Below are 19,269 nucleotides of genomic sequence, written 5' to 3' on the forward strand. Positions count from 1 at the left end.
GGTAATGTCAGAGGCAAGAGAATGGACAGAAATGTCAGAGGCAAGACAATGGACAGACTGGGTAAAGATGATATACATTGGCAACTGTAGGTCAAACTGGCTGCAACACTGATATGCAGAATTCCATATGTGAAGGAAGAACACATGGAACCATACATATATGGCAGCTTTTGACCTGCTGTGAAAATGTATGGCAACCACGGAAACTTTTTCTTTGGACAATAACAAACTATAAAGCATCAAAACTCACTGAAATGTGCGGAAATCTGACTACATTCAGTGGTTTTTTTAGACAAAGAAGCATCAAACTCAATGTTTTTTCATTATTTTAATATTTTATTGTTTCAACGTGAACAAATTTTCTTCTTTATACATCCAATTTTTTTTGTGCGCTGCACTTTCCTAAATTTGTCCGTATGCGAAGTTTTATTGTTAGAACTGTGGACTCTTTTAAGCATGAGGCCCCTGGTACCACTGCTGTCAGAAAATAACAGGAAGCTGAGACTAAAATTCAAACAGATTCACCAACAAGTTGGAAAAATCATTGCTGTTATGTGAAGTCTGAAATGAAACAACATTCAGACAGGGTCAGAATCTGCTGTAATCAACATGAAGACATGGATCAATCCAATCTTCTATCAACAATTCAAACTGGTGGTGATAACAGTATTTTCATGGCACACTCTATAGACTCATGAGTACCAACTAAGCATCGTTTAACTTTGCCCAAGCCTACCTGGGTATCGTTGCTGTGCCCATCAGTTTATGACCACTGTGGACCCATCTTCCGATGCTTAATTCCAGTAGGACAATGAAACATGTCACAAAGTTCTGATCATATCTAGTACACAACAGTGAGTTCACTGTAGTCCAGTGTTCTCCATACTCACCAGATCCAAGTCCAAGGATCTGGATTTGGGATGTAGTGGAAGTGAGACTCCACATCATGAATGTACAGAAGACCTATCAGCAACTGTGAGAAAATATCACGTTAATATATGGCGCAAGATGTCTGAGGAATGTGTCTGACACTTTGTTGAATTTGATGAACAGAATTAAGGCAGTTCTGTATGCAAGATGCTCCCAAACAGACACTGGGATGGTATACCTATTAAAATTCTTTAAGTCTTTTGTTCAATTTTATCTAGAGCTCTTTTCCTTGTTTTGTGTTTGAATGGGGCTTTATAAATAAATAAGGAAGACGGTCCAGTTAATATCAGACAGTTATTGTCTGTGGAGCTATTGCTCCTCCTGAAGAAGACAGGAGAAAGAATCGTGGAATAGTGGTTTTAGTGGTTGCTTTTTGTTGGTTTTGCTTTGACTTTTCGTTTTGACAGTGGGAAGAACTACCTTCCTTTTCAGGAGAACAAACCTTCAACTGAGCAGCCCATGTTTTCTATACTTCAGGACTTTTATATAAGATCATTTATATCAATCAGAAAGAGGGTGCCCTTTTTATGCATTGATGGTGAAGAAAAAAAAACGACTCAGATTTGTAGCGGGACAATTTGAGAACTAGGCATTTACATCTTCAAATTGTAAAGTGTACTTGTACAAAAATGTTTGGTCAACTATTGTTCAAATGATACTCTGGTACTTCATCAACACATCTTTGTGATTAAATTAGCATATTTTATCCTGCTGACAGGGAAGATGACAGCAGGATAAGTCAGCTTGACAGATTTGTCAACAACACTTATTTCAAAGAAGCACATAGCACTTCTGACAGCCTGTTAAACATTTCAACTGCTTTTCCCCCTCTATTGTTTCTCCACCTACTGTCACCCCAGCTTTATACCAGAGGAACAGATACTGGCTCAACTCACATGAAAATGTGGCAGTGGACAATCAGTCGGTTGTATCCCACTAGAATAATGAATTAAGTCCATTAAACAATGAGCATCTGAAAATGTAGCACCATAGACAAACTGCTGAAATTAACGTTGCTGATGCTGTCAACTAACAAACATTATGCTATTAGAACTTCAACCAGAAAAGAGAGAAACCTGAATGTTCATGCAGCAATATATGAGGTGGTGTATGTGAAGACAGCAGGACATGGACACACTGTTACAATGTGAATAACAGACACTAAGCAACAAGCTGATAAGTATTACTAATCTACAACCTTTTAGCCATTTTTTATAAGAGGTATTGATTTGAAAGTTGTCAGACTTATGAAAGAAGGGGAAGAGATGCAGGAAAGATCATCAGACTCAAACCTGCGGCAGTCACATCGAGTACTAAAGCCTCCTTACATGGGTAACACTTTATCCCTGCACCATTGCCACGCCCTAATCTGGCCTATTTTTGATGTTGGAGTAGTAGACTAAACTCGCAGCTGATATGGTTCAGAAATACCACTGATCTCTCCATTACACAGGGGTCCAGCTATGATGTCAAATGTGGACTCTGTGGTCATCAGTGACTTTGTGCCTGTTTGCATGATTGATTTTTTTTTTTTTTTTTACTGTAACAATGATTTGAGATTATGTTTGCTGCAGGTTAATATAAAATAAACTGAAGGGAGCTAAGTCATTCATCAAACTGGTTTGGCCTTATACTGATATTTCTAAATATATTGTATTATTGAACACTCCCATTTCTGGCTTAAAGAGCAGTCTAGTTGCTACACAAACAGCTTTATTCTTTCTTCTCCACCAGGTTGCTATCACAACTAAGAATTTCCTCTTAATAAACTCACCAGGTTAAATAAAGGTTAGATAAAATAAAATAGTTTGAGGTTTCAGCAGGTCAGATGGCTGAAATGAAAGTAGAAAACTGCCTCAGATTTAACTCTATGATAGAGTTAAATCTTCTCATAGCACAGAATTTCACAAGAAAAAAGATTGAATGCAAATAAACTTCAAAAAGGGGATCACACCTCTTTCATCTGAAAATGTTTGACAGTACACTTCCCTGCCCTGCAGGTCAGGTAAAATGATGAGAGGTTGGAAATACGCAGAACCAAAGCTCTGGTATCCAAAAGTAATATGCAGCACAGGAATTAAAACAGGCCTTAAAGCAATGTCAGTTTTAATATAAACAACTTTATGATATTCATGTCAAAAATATGTTAGGAACAGGAGAAACAGAATAATATCTCACTGCTGTAAATTGTTGACATTTGTAAAAAGTTGCAATTTATAGCCATTCAATTCATGTTCCAACTTTCCAACTTCTTGTATTGAGTAAACTACAGAAGATATGACATCAACACAAAATGATGGTTGCTTAGTTAAATATTAGGACAAACTTTCTTGTCCTCCTGTGTCTTAATTCAAATTTTAAACTAACAAACAAATACTAATTCAAATGGAAACTACCAAAAATAATAGTTTAAAAACTAAACATTCAAAACAACTTACAGGATAACCCTGGTTATTTAAAAGGTTTGGTCCAAAACCGGTCAGGTTACAGCTAGAGCTGTGAGCAGCTAAAACATTAAGGTCCCACTGAGTGTGTCCGACACCACATGTTGTGTCTGTCTGACAGTGAGGCAGAGAAAGTTGAAATTCTAACAAAGAAATACACAGAAAGCACCTTATAGATCTTAGCTCAGAATAGTATGCAAATGTTGTTTCAGAAATTGTTTTCCAAGAAAGTTAAAGATTCCGTCCACACAGTTATGTGCCCAAGCACTTACTTTTATTTTGATGATTCAGACTTACAGCTAATGAAAACTCCAAATTTTGTTTCTCAAAAACTATAACAGACCAATAAAAATGAAATGTTCTTAGTAACACTGAGTCATCCACGTATTGAACAATAGCTGTACTTAGCACTTGTGAAAGGCTTCATATGCGTCAATTCTTACATCAATCCAATGTGGCATGAAACAGATCAAAGTGTGGTTCTACTGGGGCGTTCAGGAAGACTGAACGCCCCAGTAGAACCACACTTAATTACAGCCTTCAGCTCGTCTGCACTGTTGGTTCTGATGTCTCATTTTCCTCGTGAAATAAACCAAAATGTGAAATGTTGGCCTCTGGCCAATGGACTACTTGACAATAGCCCTGAGATTCTCTGTGTGGTTCAGGTCAATCCAGTTTGCTGGCATTACCATGGTGACTAAAGAAGGCACTAGTACTTTTGGTACTACGGGTCGGTACCTAAACCTTCTGTAAAATGAAATCAAGCTATTCATAAAGCCCATCAGAAGATGAAAAAATTGGCCACCATAAATAATTCAGAATGAAAACAAAAAAACCTAAAGTTGTCTTGCATTAAATAGTCTGATGGCATTTTTGGTTTGTTGTTTTTTTTTTTTTTTTGTTGTTGCTAATTGTAGCATCTGAATCGATTCTTTTTACATTTCAGGTCTATAGTACACCCACGCAAAGGAAGGAAGATATACTATTCTTATTATACAGGTGAAGGACTGAAGTATTGTGCAGACACCACATATTCAAAAGCAATCTGTCCAAAGCTCCTGGTTATTTACCAAGTTTCACATATATAAAGATGGAACAGCTGAGCTATGTGACAAAGTCTTTGTATGAATTGGTCTTTTCTGATTCGTGTCATGTGTTCACTGCTCACAGTGTTGTGCATGTCATGCACGCCAAAAGAAAAGAAGGTGACACAGACCTCTGGTTATGAGGAGACATTTCCCAGGTGATAAACAGAGCTCTGACACAGATGTGCCTTGACTTTTCCTTTTTTGTTATGTTTTTTTTTTTTCTGTCAAGGAAAAAAGTGTGAAAACTGAGTGTAAAAATTAGAATGAAATCAACATATCATTGTAATGTAATGTGCTTTCTCAATTAAAATGTTAAAATAAAAAATAAAAAATTTTGTAGCATTACTAGTTACTAGTCAAACAAAGGGTCCAAGTCTCTGAACAGCTGAATGATCCTATTGTAGTTTGCCTTGTGGTCCAAAAGAGGACAATTCTACACTTGGCAAGAAATAGTCCCACTTTTCCAAGGAAGCAGTGATTTAAGCAGGGGAACAAAAATCAATGGCAAGATGGCTAAAAAGTCCAAAAGACACTTAAAATGAGTAAAAAAATAATAGGCCTGTACCAACTTAAGATGTTTGCTAAAATTATGAACTGCAAATAAAACGTTTGGTTGTGGTAACCCAATTTGTATGATAGGTTAATAATATACGAATGTGTTATACAACCCACTCAGTACTCTCAGTACTGTAGATCTTCTATCTGCCACCATTAAAGTTCCAATCATAACACACACTTCACTCCCATAAAGAATGTTGTAGTACCAAATTGTGAGATGGCTCCTTGACTGATACTTCATTTAATTGACATCTGCAGAATTTGGAACCCAGAGTAACATTTTGCAAAAACTATTCAGAAATGATCAGAGGAAAGACACTGAACACTCTGCTGCAATTACTGCTTTTCTTTGAGGTCTAACCTGCTGATTCCACTTTTTCATTGTTGAATGTGTTATTCAACACACTATTTGTGTTGAATAATGTACAACACAAATTAAATCAGAATATAAAAAATAAATACTACAACTAAGACGAACAAAAGCAGAAAATAAGACATCATAAAATGATTTAAGAGTGGCTTAAGATGAGATGCAGAGCGAGCGCCCAACATACAGAGCCCGTGGTTCTTGAAGCAGCCATCCTGAGTTAAATTCCTGACTCTAGAATCTTTGTTGCATCTCTTTTCCCCTGTTCCTTCCACCCATTTCCTGTATGGTGACTGCTAATAAGGGTCTCTAGTGCTGAAAAAAATCTAAAAAAAGATTGGCTTAAGAGTAGCAGTCACACTCTTCAGTTAACCAGTTTCAGTGGACTTTTAAATTTATGAATGTATAAATGTATGAATTCTGTGACTCAGCTATATCTTAAAATGCAATGAAATGTCACAGAATGTTGAATAAACTTCTTCTAATATTAATTTCTTTGAACAATTTAAGCTATATGCGTTTTGTTTAGTGCAAGCACCTGAACAATTTATTTTTCAGTTTTTTTTTTTCACACACAGAGAAAAATGAATTGTGGAGGACAACAGACGGGCTCTAATCTAAATCCTGATCTATCAGTCTGTGTTTGCTTAGCCTGGCTGTGCCATTGTTGCCATGCCAATCCCAAGCACCCCTAATTAGTCCACTGACAAGCTTCACTCCAGATATACTCAGCAGGCAATAAGGACAACTTTAACAGCTCAAATGGTAGCCAGATTGGAGCAAACAGACATGCACCATCCGGCAGGTGCTATGCAAACACAAACAGTGGAGGAGTGGCCAAAGTCCTGACAGAATGCATATATGGTCATTACAATTGCCATAGACAACATTTATGTCAGATGTTTTAAATCAAGTCATATAAATCTTACCCTAATTTGATATTACAATGGAAAAACAAAAAAACAACGCATGGATTGGATGTAGTGATAAAGACGATCCAGAAAGCCCTGAATGAAAAATTTATAGAAGTATAAAAATGAGTTAAATCTGCTCTGAAACCAAATAGTTAAGCGTATAGATATAGAAGAGAAAACAGAAAAAGATTGCTACAGACAGCCAGTGGAGGAGGAGGAGGTGATATGAGTGTGGAGTGCTGCTGGAGACAGGAAAAGCATGACAGAGAAACAGACAGAAAGAAACACAGCACAGAGAAGAGAGAAGAAGAGAGGAGAGGAAGAGCAGCAGCGTCTCCATGATTACTCTAGCCTGTCTTGCTGTATGCTTTCTGCTCTTTAATTTTACATTCTGAAGGGATTCAACAGCGTACCGCAGACGACTCATTGATGGGGAAACAAGCTAAAGCTCAGCATTACCTGTGGGCAGCAGGATATCTTTGGTGACAGATGACAAAGCTTCACACAGAAAGATCGTACTTCTCAGGTAAACTAATGCTTGTCAATTACAAGAACGCTGTTGCTGGTTTGCATGTGTGGCAAGGAGCCGTTGCAAAAATAGATGTTAAATTAAAAACACTGGTTTGAACCTGGTACATTTGAAGCAGGTTTTTACACCAGGATTATTTAACCAAAAGAGCAACTGAACCCACAGAGTCAACCTCTTGGACTCGGACCACTCACACTGCTGGAAACTAAACAGGCTGAAGCAGTTCTTACTTCTGGTGAGCTAAACAAATGCTTTGTGTCAAAAATAATATATTCAACAGCAATATATTCAATTGCTTCAATTTCAGTTTAGCGTTCAAGCCCTGGCTGCTGTATATGTAAGCTTTTTTCCACAGTTCTATTAAATGCCTCAAAACAAAGAATTTCCATAATTTTTATTCATCAACTAGCAGCATGGACTTTGATTCACTTTTACTGTCACACACTGTGCAACATCAAAAAAGTTACATTAAAGATAAGTTTAACTAAAAGTTACGTTAAATGCCAATGACAGGGAAAGTGCCCTATTGACTTGCACTAGTTTTTTTTAGTATTCAATTTATTAGCCAGAAAATGTTAGCTTGGCCTAGTATTGGTTTCATAGCAGCCAACTGTGTGAAAGCTTCCCTGGATAAGAGGTCTTGTGGGTTGAATTCCAGCTGCTCACCTCCACTTGTCCCATTTTTCTGTCTCCCACAACCTGAACTTGGGAGGAAGAATCCTAGCCCAGAGATGGCCGTCCTTATTCTAAAACTTAGATAAAGGATGGAAACTATGGACCACACAAGCTGAGATGCTACATAAATCAAATCCTACACCTATTAAAACATTTTGATAGATTGCTTTGGAATGCATTTAAAGTCTTTTAAATAAAAGATTTATTAGGTCACCCCAAAAGAAAGAAATATTTCTGATTTTCACAATTCCAGTTTATACGTTATACACACGTTTTATTAAGGAACGTAGCAAATGCTTAAAAATAAAGAAAACTTACAAATATAGTAATTCTGACCAATTAAAAAGATTACACTGAAATGTATAATACACTCCTCTGAGACAGTCTGCAGACAAGAGGTTCACAGTTTTCGCTGCTCATTTCCTGAACAACATATGATGAGAAGCATCAAAGACTCAGAGCAGGACAACTAAAACTGATTAAACGGACACTCTCCATACACACAAACAACTCTGTAACCTCTCACAGGCAGGCATCTAAGTATCAGGGGATGATGGCTGAGCTTTAATTGGACTATGCACATGTGATCCAACAGCCAGACTACAGGATAATAATCTATTTCAAGGTGACCCAAAGATTTCTTTCTTTCCTCGTCTCCACAGAACCTGAATGGGAGCAGAAGATAATCTCAGGAGAAGTGATGTCTGGGGAACATGCTTGTTCTCTGCCTCCCCAACAGCCACTTCACTTCAACCATTCACAAAGTATTAAGGATGTCCATAATGAAGGCCACTGGAGACTTGAATGTTCTAAAAGGTCTTGCCACCACATACATCAGGATATCTAGCCTTTGGTTCAACATTTGGACTTAAGGAATCTGAAGAGGAAATTGCTTTGAGAAACCACACAAAGTTGCATTCCTTCCTTCTCAGTTTTACCACAAGAAAAACTGTCGTAGTTTTTCTTGTAATTTTTTTTTTCTTTGAAGATAATAGCGATTGGTAGAGCGAAGAAGAACTGTTATGAAACTGTCATTATTTTGCCCAGGAGATGACAACAGTTCAAGCGCAAAGGCACAATGACTAGATTGCGCTTTGTATGAAAGAAACCATTGATCTTCGTGCACCACACTGATGCTGCAAGGCACATGAGGGGTGGCTGGGTGCTGCTTCTGCTTGCACTTGAATATCCCTAAACATAAAGATCACTAAAAACACTTCTGGATTTTTTAGTAATTATATTAAGTTGATAAAGAAAGGCCACTTTAAATCCCAGGGGCAAAATGGGAAGTGACTTCATAAAGTCTCAACATAGCGGGATGACGTGACATGCTCCAATAGGATCCTTGTGGCAACTGTGACAGCTGAGCCAAGAAGACAGTAATGAGAGGGAGCGGTGAGTCAAAGCCTGATATCACACCTGTGTTTACTTGTCTTCAGTCCAAACCACAAGGTAAGTCTGGTGTCTGACTTACTGAGTCAGCAGAAAAACCAGGACACTGCAAAGATGTCAAACTTTATTATTGATTATTATTATTGTTTACATTTTCTAAGTATAAATGATCAAAATGTAGTAGAGAACATTTCTGATGCAAGAAAAGATTTTAAATTAAATTTCAAATGAATGTGGAAAGACCCTTTGTTTTTTCAGAAGTCAAAGTCTACACCCTGATACAAATTCTTCAAAGTTTTCTTTGGCCAGGTTAACCCAAATTTATTCATACCCCTGCCATCACTTGAGTCTTTAGGTCCTTTCACAGATTCTGCATTAAACTCAGGTCTCCCATTTTAAAAAGAGCACACCGGAAAAAAGCACCAGCAAAACCAGGCTGCCATGGATTTTTTAGATGTTTCATGAACAATTTCAATAATTATCACAATACAATTTTATATGAACAGTTCAGATTGAAATAACCCAAAACTATCAAGATATACAGCTATAAACGAAATACATACATTTCCTTTACCAGACATAAGGAATTATGAGGAAACGAGTAGAAAAAGTCTTAATAGTGCTATACATACTAAATTCATTTTAGTTAAATACAAAGGTATTTTTCAACTTAAGTAAAACATCATTCACGCAGCATTTAGAACACAAGACTCTTTGACGTTTACAACCGATCTACTGGTTGCTCCAAATAGTTTGTTAGGGCTTCCAAATATAGTCTGATATGTCACATTACATTATAAAGGCAATCTTTATTGTAATTTTTTAGACAATAATTAAATGGAAATTGTTTTGCCCAATACCACTACCCACTGATATTACTTAATACTGGGTACTATGAAGACACCCTGTGTGCCCAGTGAGGAACTGCTGTACGGTCAGTAGCCTCACCTGATTTCCGATTGAGCTAATCCTTATCTGAACACATGTAGCTCTCAGGCTATAACGTTTTAACTCAAACTGAGTTACCTAAACCTAAAACTACAAGTGAAAACGATGAGATTGTGAAGTCAAGACACGCACCTCATCGAAACACACCCAAAACTGAACATTATGTCCTTCATTACAAAATAGGGGTGAAATAAATTTCTATGTGCACACTATAAAAATGTGACATAACTTAACATTACACAAAATCTCATTTTATTTCCTCATATTTGGACCCACATATGTGTTTTTTAAAAATGCCATAGCAAGAAACATTGAAAACAAAGTTCAAGATTTCCCCCAGAACCAAATGATCTAGGCACTGAGGCGGTCCATCAGCGGGCCACCATATTTCTGGATTTAAAGATGTTAAGTCAACAAGAAATGTAAAATATTACTGAGTAATTATGTGTTACTGAAAGACATTGTCAACAATGCTTAAACGTACATCTATAGAGCCTTAACAACAACAAACCAAAAAAATAAATCTAACTTTTTTGCACATCTGTTAAATCCCAATTAACAAATGGATCTTAAAACTAAATATATTTCAGAAGCATGAGGTTTGAGCTACAAAGATGACAAATAAAAAGCCGCAAAGTGCGTGAAGAAAGTGGGCGTGCTGCACATAAAATACGACTGACTGATTTTGATTATAGGAGCAACAGTGGTGAAGACTGGCCAATTGAAATGACGATTTTGGTGTGGCACTGGCTGCCATCATGAAGAGTGTCAGAGAGCAAAAAAATAAAGTAGAAAGTCATAATGCTGGTACAATAATTCAATTAAATCAGTTTATACAGTGACAACTCAACAAATGTCATTTCAAAGCACTTTACAAAAAATTTTTAAATTCAATCATGCATAAATTGATCCTAGTTACCAATTATTAAAAAGCTTCTGTCTTAGAAAAGCCAGCAAATTGCATTAAGTCGTAGGCTTGCAGCATTCACTCACTGAATACAAAATTGAGAATTGGGATTTGAGAATACAAAACGACAAAAATGCAGAAGAAGAAACAGATAAAATGATGCAGGATTATTTTTGATTGACTTTTATTGCCATCATCAGAGTTAACAGCAGAAGAAAGAACAATCAGTTAATGGCAGCATTATCTTAGCCGATGTCCCCTTGAAGGAAGGTATCACAAGCAAACGGAATGATGATACAATAATAATAATGATAATAATAAAATTAATTTAAATTAGTATTCGCTGTGGTAAAACAACTGTAGAAATGACGGCCTATTTTTCAAGTGTTACAAATAGATGCAAAAACAGCCTTTTAGTGATCAGCAAATGTTTTACATATTCAAAAAGGTAGACAAGCTAAATTTATTGATTCAGATTCATATTTATTCATGTCCCAAATGGTAAATTGATGTTTTACTTTTTACAAGGATAAAAACTAAAAGAAAAAAATATCAGTTAAAAAACAATAAAACATACCAAAAATCCATAAACTATAAATCAATACATTGCACTTGCGAGTCTCCTGATTTTGCTATGCAATCTTGTCTTTGTATTGATTATATATCAGGTTTGCATATGATATGAAGTTTTTTCCGGTTTTCATACATACAAGCCTTTAGAAGATCATGACAGTATCTGGATACGGGCAGACCTGGCAGTTCTTGCAATACATATATATTGTAATACATACAAACCTAACTGTAACCCAGACATGTAATCCTGAACACAGTCTTAGATGCAGTTAAACTACATAATTTGTTGATGTGCATGAACTGTCTGCAGGCCAATATCACAGTATAATTACCCTGCTGTAACCCCAAACCAAGAAGCATTCAAAATAGGTAATTATACCTGGAAAGGAATACCATTTTGCCTTTGCACGGTTCCATCTATTCCAATAGATGGTATTTTGGACTGTGTTGTCCAGATTTGGACAGTGGAGTCCAAATCTAAACTATGACATGCGGTGGCATGGGAGGAAGCTAGAATCAAAGCTGGTGGTCTTTATTACTTTTGAAAAGAATTTTAATTTAAAACTTGAAAAATCTGTCTCCAACAACATGCAAACATTGGTATGCTATTAAATCTGAATTTGAACCCTAAACATATCTTCTTTTAAATTACGCAGGTTGTTTAAAGAAAACCTTTAAACCAGTTTTCATTTCTTTATGTTTTTCCTCCAAAGTAAGTGCGCCAAAAATCTTAAAAAATGTGTTATATCACAGTTATACAAGAGACTTATGAGTAAAAAAACAAATTGAACTTCATATATGAAGACAAAATGGGCAAAAAGAGTAAAATGGAAATCACAGAAGAAGAATGGAACAGTTACTGCATGACAGTTTGGAAATGTACCAATTTATACTCACGGAGAGAATTTAACTGGAAATGCCACTGACATATATGCTGGGACTGTACAATTATAAGACATTGTTGGATCGAAATACACAAAAATGCGTCAGCCATAGCTGACAGCATCACATCTGAAACATCTGGCCAATAAAAATGATCAGCTAGATGATATCATCAGGAGCAGTGATACCTTTGTGACTCTTTTGGGAACAAATATCCTAAAGAGACAATTTAACACAGGGTATGAAGTGAGGACACAACACTGATTCACTCTTCAAGCTAAGGGGCTATAGTTATGTCAGGAAAAGGAAAGATAATTAGTTTAATACAAGTAGCACACTACATGCTACAGATCACCAGAGAAAAAAGTGATGTGCAGTTTTTTCACTTCTAATCAAAGCATTATTTGTGTGTGAACCTCTCTCCAGGTGACATCTTACTAGCAGGACAATGCACACATCTGCTATCCTGATCTCTGTCGCTAGAATGAGCAACATGACTGTGCAAGACACACCTAACCTCCTTGACCAAACTTCATCTGAGGCCATTCATCCGATCAGCTTCCAGGTATTCCTTTAGCTTAGCTAATGCAATAGAATTGAAGGAGAAATTAAATCAAATCTCAAAATGTTGACATTGCATAAATATTATTTAGTGAAACACTTCCATAAAACATTCCAAGGATCAATTTCTTTAAAACTTAACTTATCTTTGGGATTTTTGTCAAAAAATGCCAAAGTGGGATGATTCTGGCCCAACATTACGTTTGTTCTGTCCTGGGTTGCATGACATGCACTTTGCCATGGCCAGTCACTAAAGTTATCACGTATAAAGCCCCTGTTGTATTATCTCATTGTCTGGCATCACAGAAAATACAGTATTATAAAATACAATTCATTATGATATATTTTAACTTTACAAGAAGTTAAAATATGATTAGGGTTAGGGCTAATCATAGATAAGAAAATATGATTTTCTTATGATTTTCTTCAACCTTATGTTTAAAAACACTTCTCAATTCTCCTTTAAGCCTTTTCTCATGAAGCAATGTTCATATTAGCATGAGACTGCTCAGATAACACAGTCATAGAACAATTGAATACTGTCCTTTTTCACAACACAACATAATTTCTGTGATTTCTATTGGAAGGTTTCCTTGACAAGCTTTCTGGTTTTGGAGGTCGTGCTGGGCCTAAGCTCCAATCTCACAGTGCTGGTCCTCTACTCCATGAAACAGAACCTCATCAGCTCCGTTTCCAATATCATCACCATGAACCTTCATGTGGTGGATGTGTTGGTGAGTTCTCAGTTCCACTAGTTCATACTTTTTATTTTTTGCATTAACCTAAATGGTTTAAGATTAAAATTTCAGCTGCTACCAAAACCCCATCACAGCAAAATCATTATCACTTCCTTCTATATTACATTGTCAAATCATCTCTCTATCTCATCAGCTATGTTAAATAAACTTTTGAATTTAGTTAACTTCAGTGCAAACTTAAGATTTCCTTCAAATCCTATGGCAGAGATATACCAAAATGTATTTACCACTAACTTAATTAGGTCCACACATGTAAATACAACTTGTTCAAGTGATCACATAACACTTATATAGGACACTCAAATACACTTTACAATGAAATCAGTCATTCTCATTCATGCAGCATCATTCACACATAGATGGTGGGAGTTACAAGATTGTAAGCACAGTTACGATGACCACTATCAGCAGGCAAGGTAGTTGAAGTGTCTTGTCCAACACAACAAAGACAGACGAAGTGTGGACTCAAACTGACAACTCACCAACTACAGGACAAACTCTTACCACCTGTGCCACCATTGCCTCGACAAAGTTCAAAGTAAGTCAAAAATGGTATCTGAAGTAATAGTCCAGATGCCGAGATTGAGCCACAATTTTTGATATTTGTATCATGGGGGTGCGTGCTATGGTTCAGGCCACATTATCAGTAACGGAAGATTAAATATATAAATAAATAAAGAGGCACCTTAGTCCATTAAGAACAATAGGTACTTTCCGGGCATTGGATAAGAAGCAAAAGTGGAAAGAAAAGCAATCCAATCACATTGCAAGGCAAAGCCTACCAATGCTTGTTAGAATTAGAAAAAAAGATGAAAGCATGGATGCATCCTACATTGTGAGAGGGATATTTTATTGGTGCATCTTTGGCTTCTTTGCTAACTGAAAGATGTACTCAATAAATTAGCTGATGAATGCATATTTCTTTGGACAAATACCCAACTCATTAGTCATACTAATCATGTGAAATGGCTTAAAAGGCAGCTGAACCTGATTCACTAAAGAGAAACATACAACTGCAAATTAAGCTCTCGAGGAGAGGGAAGCAGCTTCACAATCCATTCATTTATTGTTTTTTATATTCATTAATCAGTGAATCACTCGATTTTTTATGAAATCGAGTGGGGAGAATAGACCTGATGATCACTGACTTAGGCCAATGACAGGAAAAGTGGACAACTTTGATTATTTCTTAGACAAAGGGATCTGAATCTAGTTTAGTCAACCTTTACTGCTTATGTACAGTTGACTGAGCACCAGCAAAATACAATGATTAGCATATAAGTGACAACCTTTCCAGTTGGTTTAATTTCTTCCAAAGACCCTATTCTTGGGTAGTTTTTGCTCAGGATGTCAGATTTCATTGTGTAATTAGTGGGTTACTTTGGCAAGACACCTCACCTGCAGGTGCCGGTCAGCCACCTCTTTTCTATCAGCCTGCCCTGTGGATACAATGTAACCTACCACTATCAGCATGTGAATGTGTGCATGACAGATGGTAGTGTAAGGCACTTTAAAAGTCCTAGGACTTGATGAAGCGCTATACAATTGCAGGCCATTTACTATTTGTTGTTATTTCCGGTACCACTGTTTTTAACAAACCTGAGATTAAAAAAACTATTATATTCAGAATGTAATATGAATTCTTTTAATATTCCAGGTGTGTGTAGGCTGCATTCCGCTGACAACTGTGGTCATCCTACTTCCTTTGGAAACAGACACGGCCTTGATCAGCTGCTTCCATGAGGCCTGTGTGTCTTTTGCAAGTGTGGCTACTGCTGCAAATGTCCTGGCCATCACAGTGGACCGTTATGATATCTCAGTTCGACCAGCAAACCGTGTGCTAACAATGGGTCGAGTTTTGGCTCTGCTAGGATCCATCTGGGCTTTATCCTTTTTCAGTTTTTTGGTTCCATTCATGGAAGTGGGTTTCTTCATCAGATCTGGAACAGATCTTGTAAACCAGACTGCAATAGTGAAATTCTCTCAGATGAATGAATATTACTCAGAGCTAGGCTTATACTACCACCTGCTAGCACAAATCCCCATATTCTTTTTTACAGCTGTGGTAATGCTGGTAACTTACTATAAGATCCTTCAGGCACTTAACATTCGCATTGGAACACGCTTTCAACACAACTTACCCAAGAAAAAGAAAAAGAGCAAAAACAACATATCTTTGAGCACTGCTGCACAAGCAGAGTCTACAGAAGCTTCACAGAGCAGCACCGCAGGCAAGGGTAGTGGAAATGCACCTTTAGGCATGCGGACATCCGTATCGGTCATAATTGCACTAAGAAGAGCGGTGAAACGCCATCGAGAGAGAAGGGAAAGACAGAAACGAGTTTTTAAGATGTCTCTTCTGATCATCTCTACATTCCTTCTGTGCTGGACCCCAATAACGGTCCTTAACACAATCATACTCAGTAATGGTCCCAGCGATCTGACTGTACGCCTTCGCCTTGGTTTTCTGGTAATGGCATATGGAACCACCATCTTTCATCCTCTCCTATATGCCTTCACTAGGCAAAAGTTCCAGAAAGTTCTCAAAAGTAAGATGAAAAAGAGGGTGGTGTCTGTTGTGGAAGCAGAACCAACACCAAACAATGTGGTCATCCATAACTCCTGGATAGACCCCAGGAGAAACAAAAAGGTCACGTTCAAGGAGACTGACCCCAGACAAAAGTGTCTTTGCTCAGAGGAAGCAGAGTGACAGACTAAACTCATGTAAATGTCAAGAAAGCACACAGAAAAGTGAATGAACTAAAACATATGGATGAGGCGCAGAAAGGAGAAAACGTTGGAAAAAAAGTGAGAAGCAAAAATCAGACCAAACTTTTAGATGAAGCTGAAAATCAGGTTGACATACAGTATGTAGGATGAATGCTAAAATGATGGTGTCATTGAGAATAAAGGGATTGTTATGACATGAACCCAACACTTGTTTAAGGTTTTCTCTCAGAAAGAGACATGGGTTATACTAACTTAATGGTATTTATTGTAGACTCTCAGAGACTGAAATAAAAAGTTATTGTTGAAAAACTGTATCAATCAGTAGCTCCTGTTGTTCAATGTAATACAGTGTGAATCAAAGAGTCACAGATAACTTCGTTTGTCACCATTTGTAATAAATACCCAAGGGCACAGTATTTGTCAGGATTGTGTCGTCTACAGTTTCTTCCTGAGTAGCAAAGTGACAATGCATCAGACAAATTAGCATTAAAACGTTCTGTACATCTACCGGCACTTTGTTCTTATCTTTTTATTTTTGTTTAATTATTTAAACAATGGGAAGCTGAGCCTTATTACAAGAAGATCCCATAATATGCAAGCATTGTGAAACTGACAGATGGTAATTGATAGTCTTTCTTTGAGCACTGCTGCACAGTTTGGATACTTGTTAAAGCTACTAGAGACTCCCCTTTCTTAGGATCATTGACACGTCACAAAGTAAAATCTTGTCAAGGAATATTGACAATCATGTTTAGCTGCTTCCATTTTATAATAAATGCTCCAACAGTTGATTTGTTTTCACTAAGCTGCTTGGCAATTTCCCCATAGCCTTTTCCATCCTTGTGAAAGCTCTACAATTTTGTCTGTGGTCTCTTCGGACGGCTCTTTGGTCTGAGCAATATTAGTATTTGGAGTCTTACTGATTGTGTGGGGTGGACAGGATTCTATGTCCAGCTAATGACCTCAAACAGGTGTTTTTCATTTAAAATGAAAAGTGGACTGTAGGTGGACTTTTTAGAGGTGGGCTAACAGGTCATTGAGGGCCAGAATTTTTGCTGATTGGCAGGTTTTCAAATGCTTATTTACCTCAGTAACATACAAATAAATTACAAAAAAAAAAAAAAAGAAAAGAAAAAAGAAATCATACATTGTGATTTCTGGATTTTTTGTTTTTGATTATGTCTCTCATAGTGGGCATTGTCCTAAGATAAAAAATGTCAAACTCCTCCATGATTTCTAAATGGGAGAACTTGCAAAGTCATTTAGTGAGGCAAATAAGTGTTCAAATACTTATTTGCCTCACTGTATTTCATAGTTTAATGTTCTGCTCATGCACATATCTAGATCAGAGATGATTTTTACCTAAAGCTCTGTAATGCCCTCTTAAAAATTGTTAGAAAGATTCTTCAAGGGTCTAAGCAATATTTAAGACATTCTTGGTGTTTAACACTGATTAACTACATGTGGTGCATGTCACTGTGCAACCTTCACAGTCGAAGGAGGAAAAGTGTTAATGATAAAACAGGACACCATTTTATTGCAGACATTGGATAATGATGGCAACAGTGGCTATTGTCTCTTTGGTGGTCAGAGGGCCCAGCATTTTCACATCTATCAGACTGAGCAGCTATGGCTACTATACAGTAATTTACCACCATTAACAAGCGATTGTGTGTGTGAATGACTGAATGTAGCATGGAGGGCTTTGTGGTCTTATGGACTTGAAACCTACATTATGCAATTGTAGGTTTTTTTTAAAGTCTGTGCTGATGGTTATCTATTTGACACACTAGACTTACTTATTAGAAACAAAATAATCAGTTCACAAGCTCCAGTGTTTCCTGTGGCCTGCAACCAAATGTCATGCCTTTCTGTAGAAAGGCAGTTACATTGGATGTGATTTTGGAGATACAGGACTGGCCCATTCCTTAAGAGACCTTAAAGAAACACACTGCCACAGTTCCTAGGTTAGAGCATTGAAAATGGGTCGTGGCTCCGTCTTCCATCATGACAATGACCTGAAGCAAATAGCCATGACAACCAAGGAGTGGCTCCATAAGAAGCATAACAAGGTTCTGGAGTGACCCAGCCACTCTCCAGACCTAAACCCTTTAGAAAATGTTTGGAGGAGCTCAAACTCCATGTTTCTCAGTGACTTCCCAAAATCCTGGCTGATCTAGAAAAGATCTGTGTGGCGTAATGGGCCAAAATTCCTGCTGCAGTGCAAACCTAGAGAAACCTACAGCAAACAATTAACCTCTGTAATTGCAAAAAAATACTACTGTACCAAATATTAACATTGATTTTCACAAGTGTTCAAATGCTTATTTGGACCAATAACAAGGAAAAAACTTATTGAAAAAGATCATAAACCATGATTTCTGGATTTTGTTTTTGATTATGTCTCTCACAGTGGACCTGCACCTAAGATGAAAATTTCAGACCCCTCCATGATTTCTAAGTGGGAGAACTTGCAAAGTCGCAAGGTATTCAAATACTTTTTTCCTTACTTTTTCAATTTTAGGTGAAAGTGCTTCTGTGGTCTCGAGCACAACCTCACACATACTGTCATGCACACGGTTTTCTAATGATTATAAGAGGCTAATTGAACATAAGCAGGTATTTTAAAGTTGGGCTAAACAGTGTTTATCAAATACTCTAATGATATCCATGAATAAATGAAGATAAAACTGCACAAATGTTTGCAACAAAAACTTCAGATGAAACATACCACAAGCACAAGTAATGCATTAGATCAGAACATGGTGCACTGACCACAAGTTAAGATGGCAGACCTGCTTAGGCTGTGAAAGAACTCATACATTATTGGCATCTTAACTGGATTACTCCAAACCTGAGGACTGGGGGATTTTCTTACTTTTATTTTTACCTTACTTTTCTTTACCTCCAAGTTAAACCAAGGCAAAATGCCTCCGACTGACCTCAAGGACATGAGCAGTATTGTACAACGACTTCAGTCTATAGAAATGAAGATTAAACTGCTGGAGGTGAA

The 19,269-nt window shown here is 37.1% G+C and overlaps 2 protein-coding genes across 5 annotated transcripts in view; one reads left to right on the forward strand and one right to left on the reverse strand.

The window, feature by feature from the left end:
* The window catches only part of cog5 (component of oligomeric golgi complex 5), a 64,087-nt gene that overhangs the window by 30,998 nt on the left and 13,820 nt on the right, over nucleotides 1-19,269 (reverse strand). The window lies entirely within an intron of this gene.
* Nucleotides 6,327-16,570, forward strand: LOC129354758 (G-protein coupled receptor 22-like). 3 transcript variants are annotated; one of them, XM_055024238.1, is made up of 5 exons: nucleotides 6,327-6,827; nucleotides 8,168-8,957; nucleotides 12,634-12,772; nucleotides 13,356-13,502; nucleotides 15,184-16,570. In XM_055024238.1, exons 3-5 carry the CDS (start codon nucleotides 12,656-12,658, stop codon nucleotides 16,234-16,236), a joined length of 1,317 nt encoding a protein of 438 aa, XP_054880213.1. In that variant the 5' UTR covers nucleotides 6,327-6,827; nucleotides 8,168-8,957; nucleotides 12,634-12,655; the 3' UTR covers nucleotides 16,237-16,570. The 3 variants fall into 3 exon arrangements, with proteins under 3 accessions (XP_054880213.1, XP_054880212.1, XP_054880214.1); XM_055024237.1 differs by having other exon boundaries at nucleotides 8,168-8,900; XM_055024239.1 differs by lacking the exons at nucleotides 6,327-6,827; nucleotides 8,168-8,957 and having other exon boundaries at nucleotides 12,373-12,772.

The sequence above is a fragment of the Poeciliopsis prolifica genome, unplaced genomic scaffold, assembly GCF_027474105.1.
Source record: "Poeciliopsis prolifica strain line A6 unplaced genomic scaffold, Auburn_PproV2 SCAFFOLD117, whole genome shotgun sequence".
In the NCBI taxonomy this organism is placed as follows: Eukaryota; Metazoa; Chordata; class Actinopteri; order Cyprinodontiformes; family Poeciliidae; genus Poeciliopsis; species Poeciliopsis prolifica.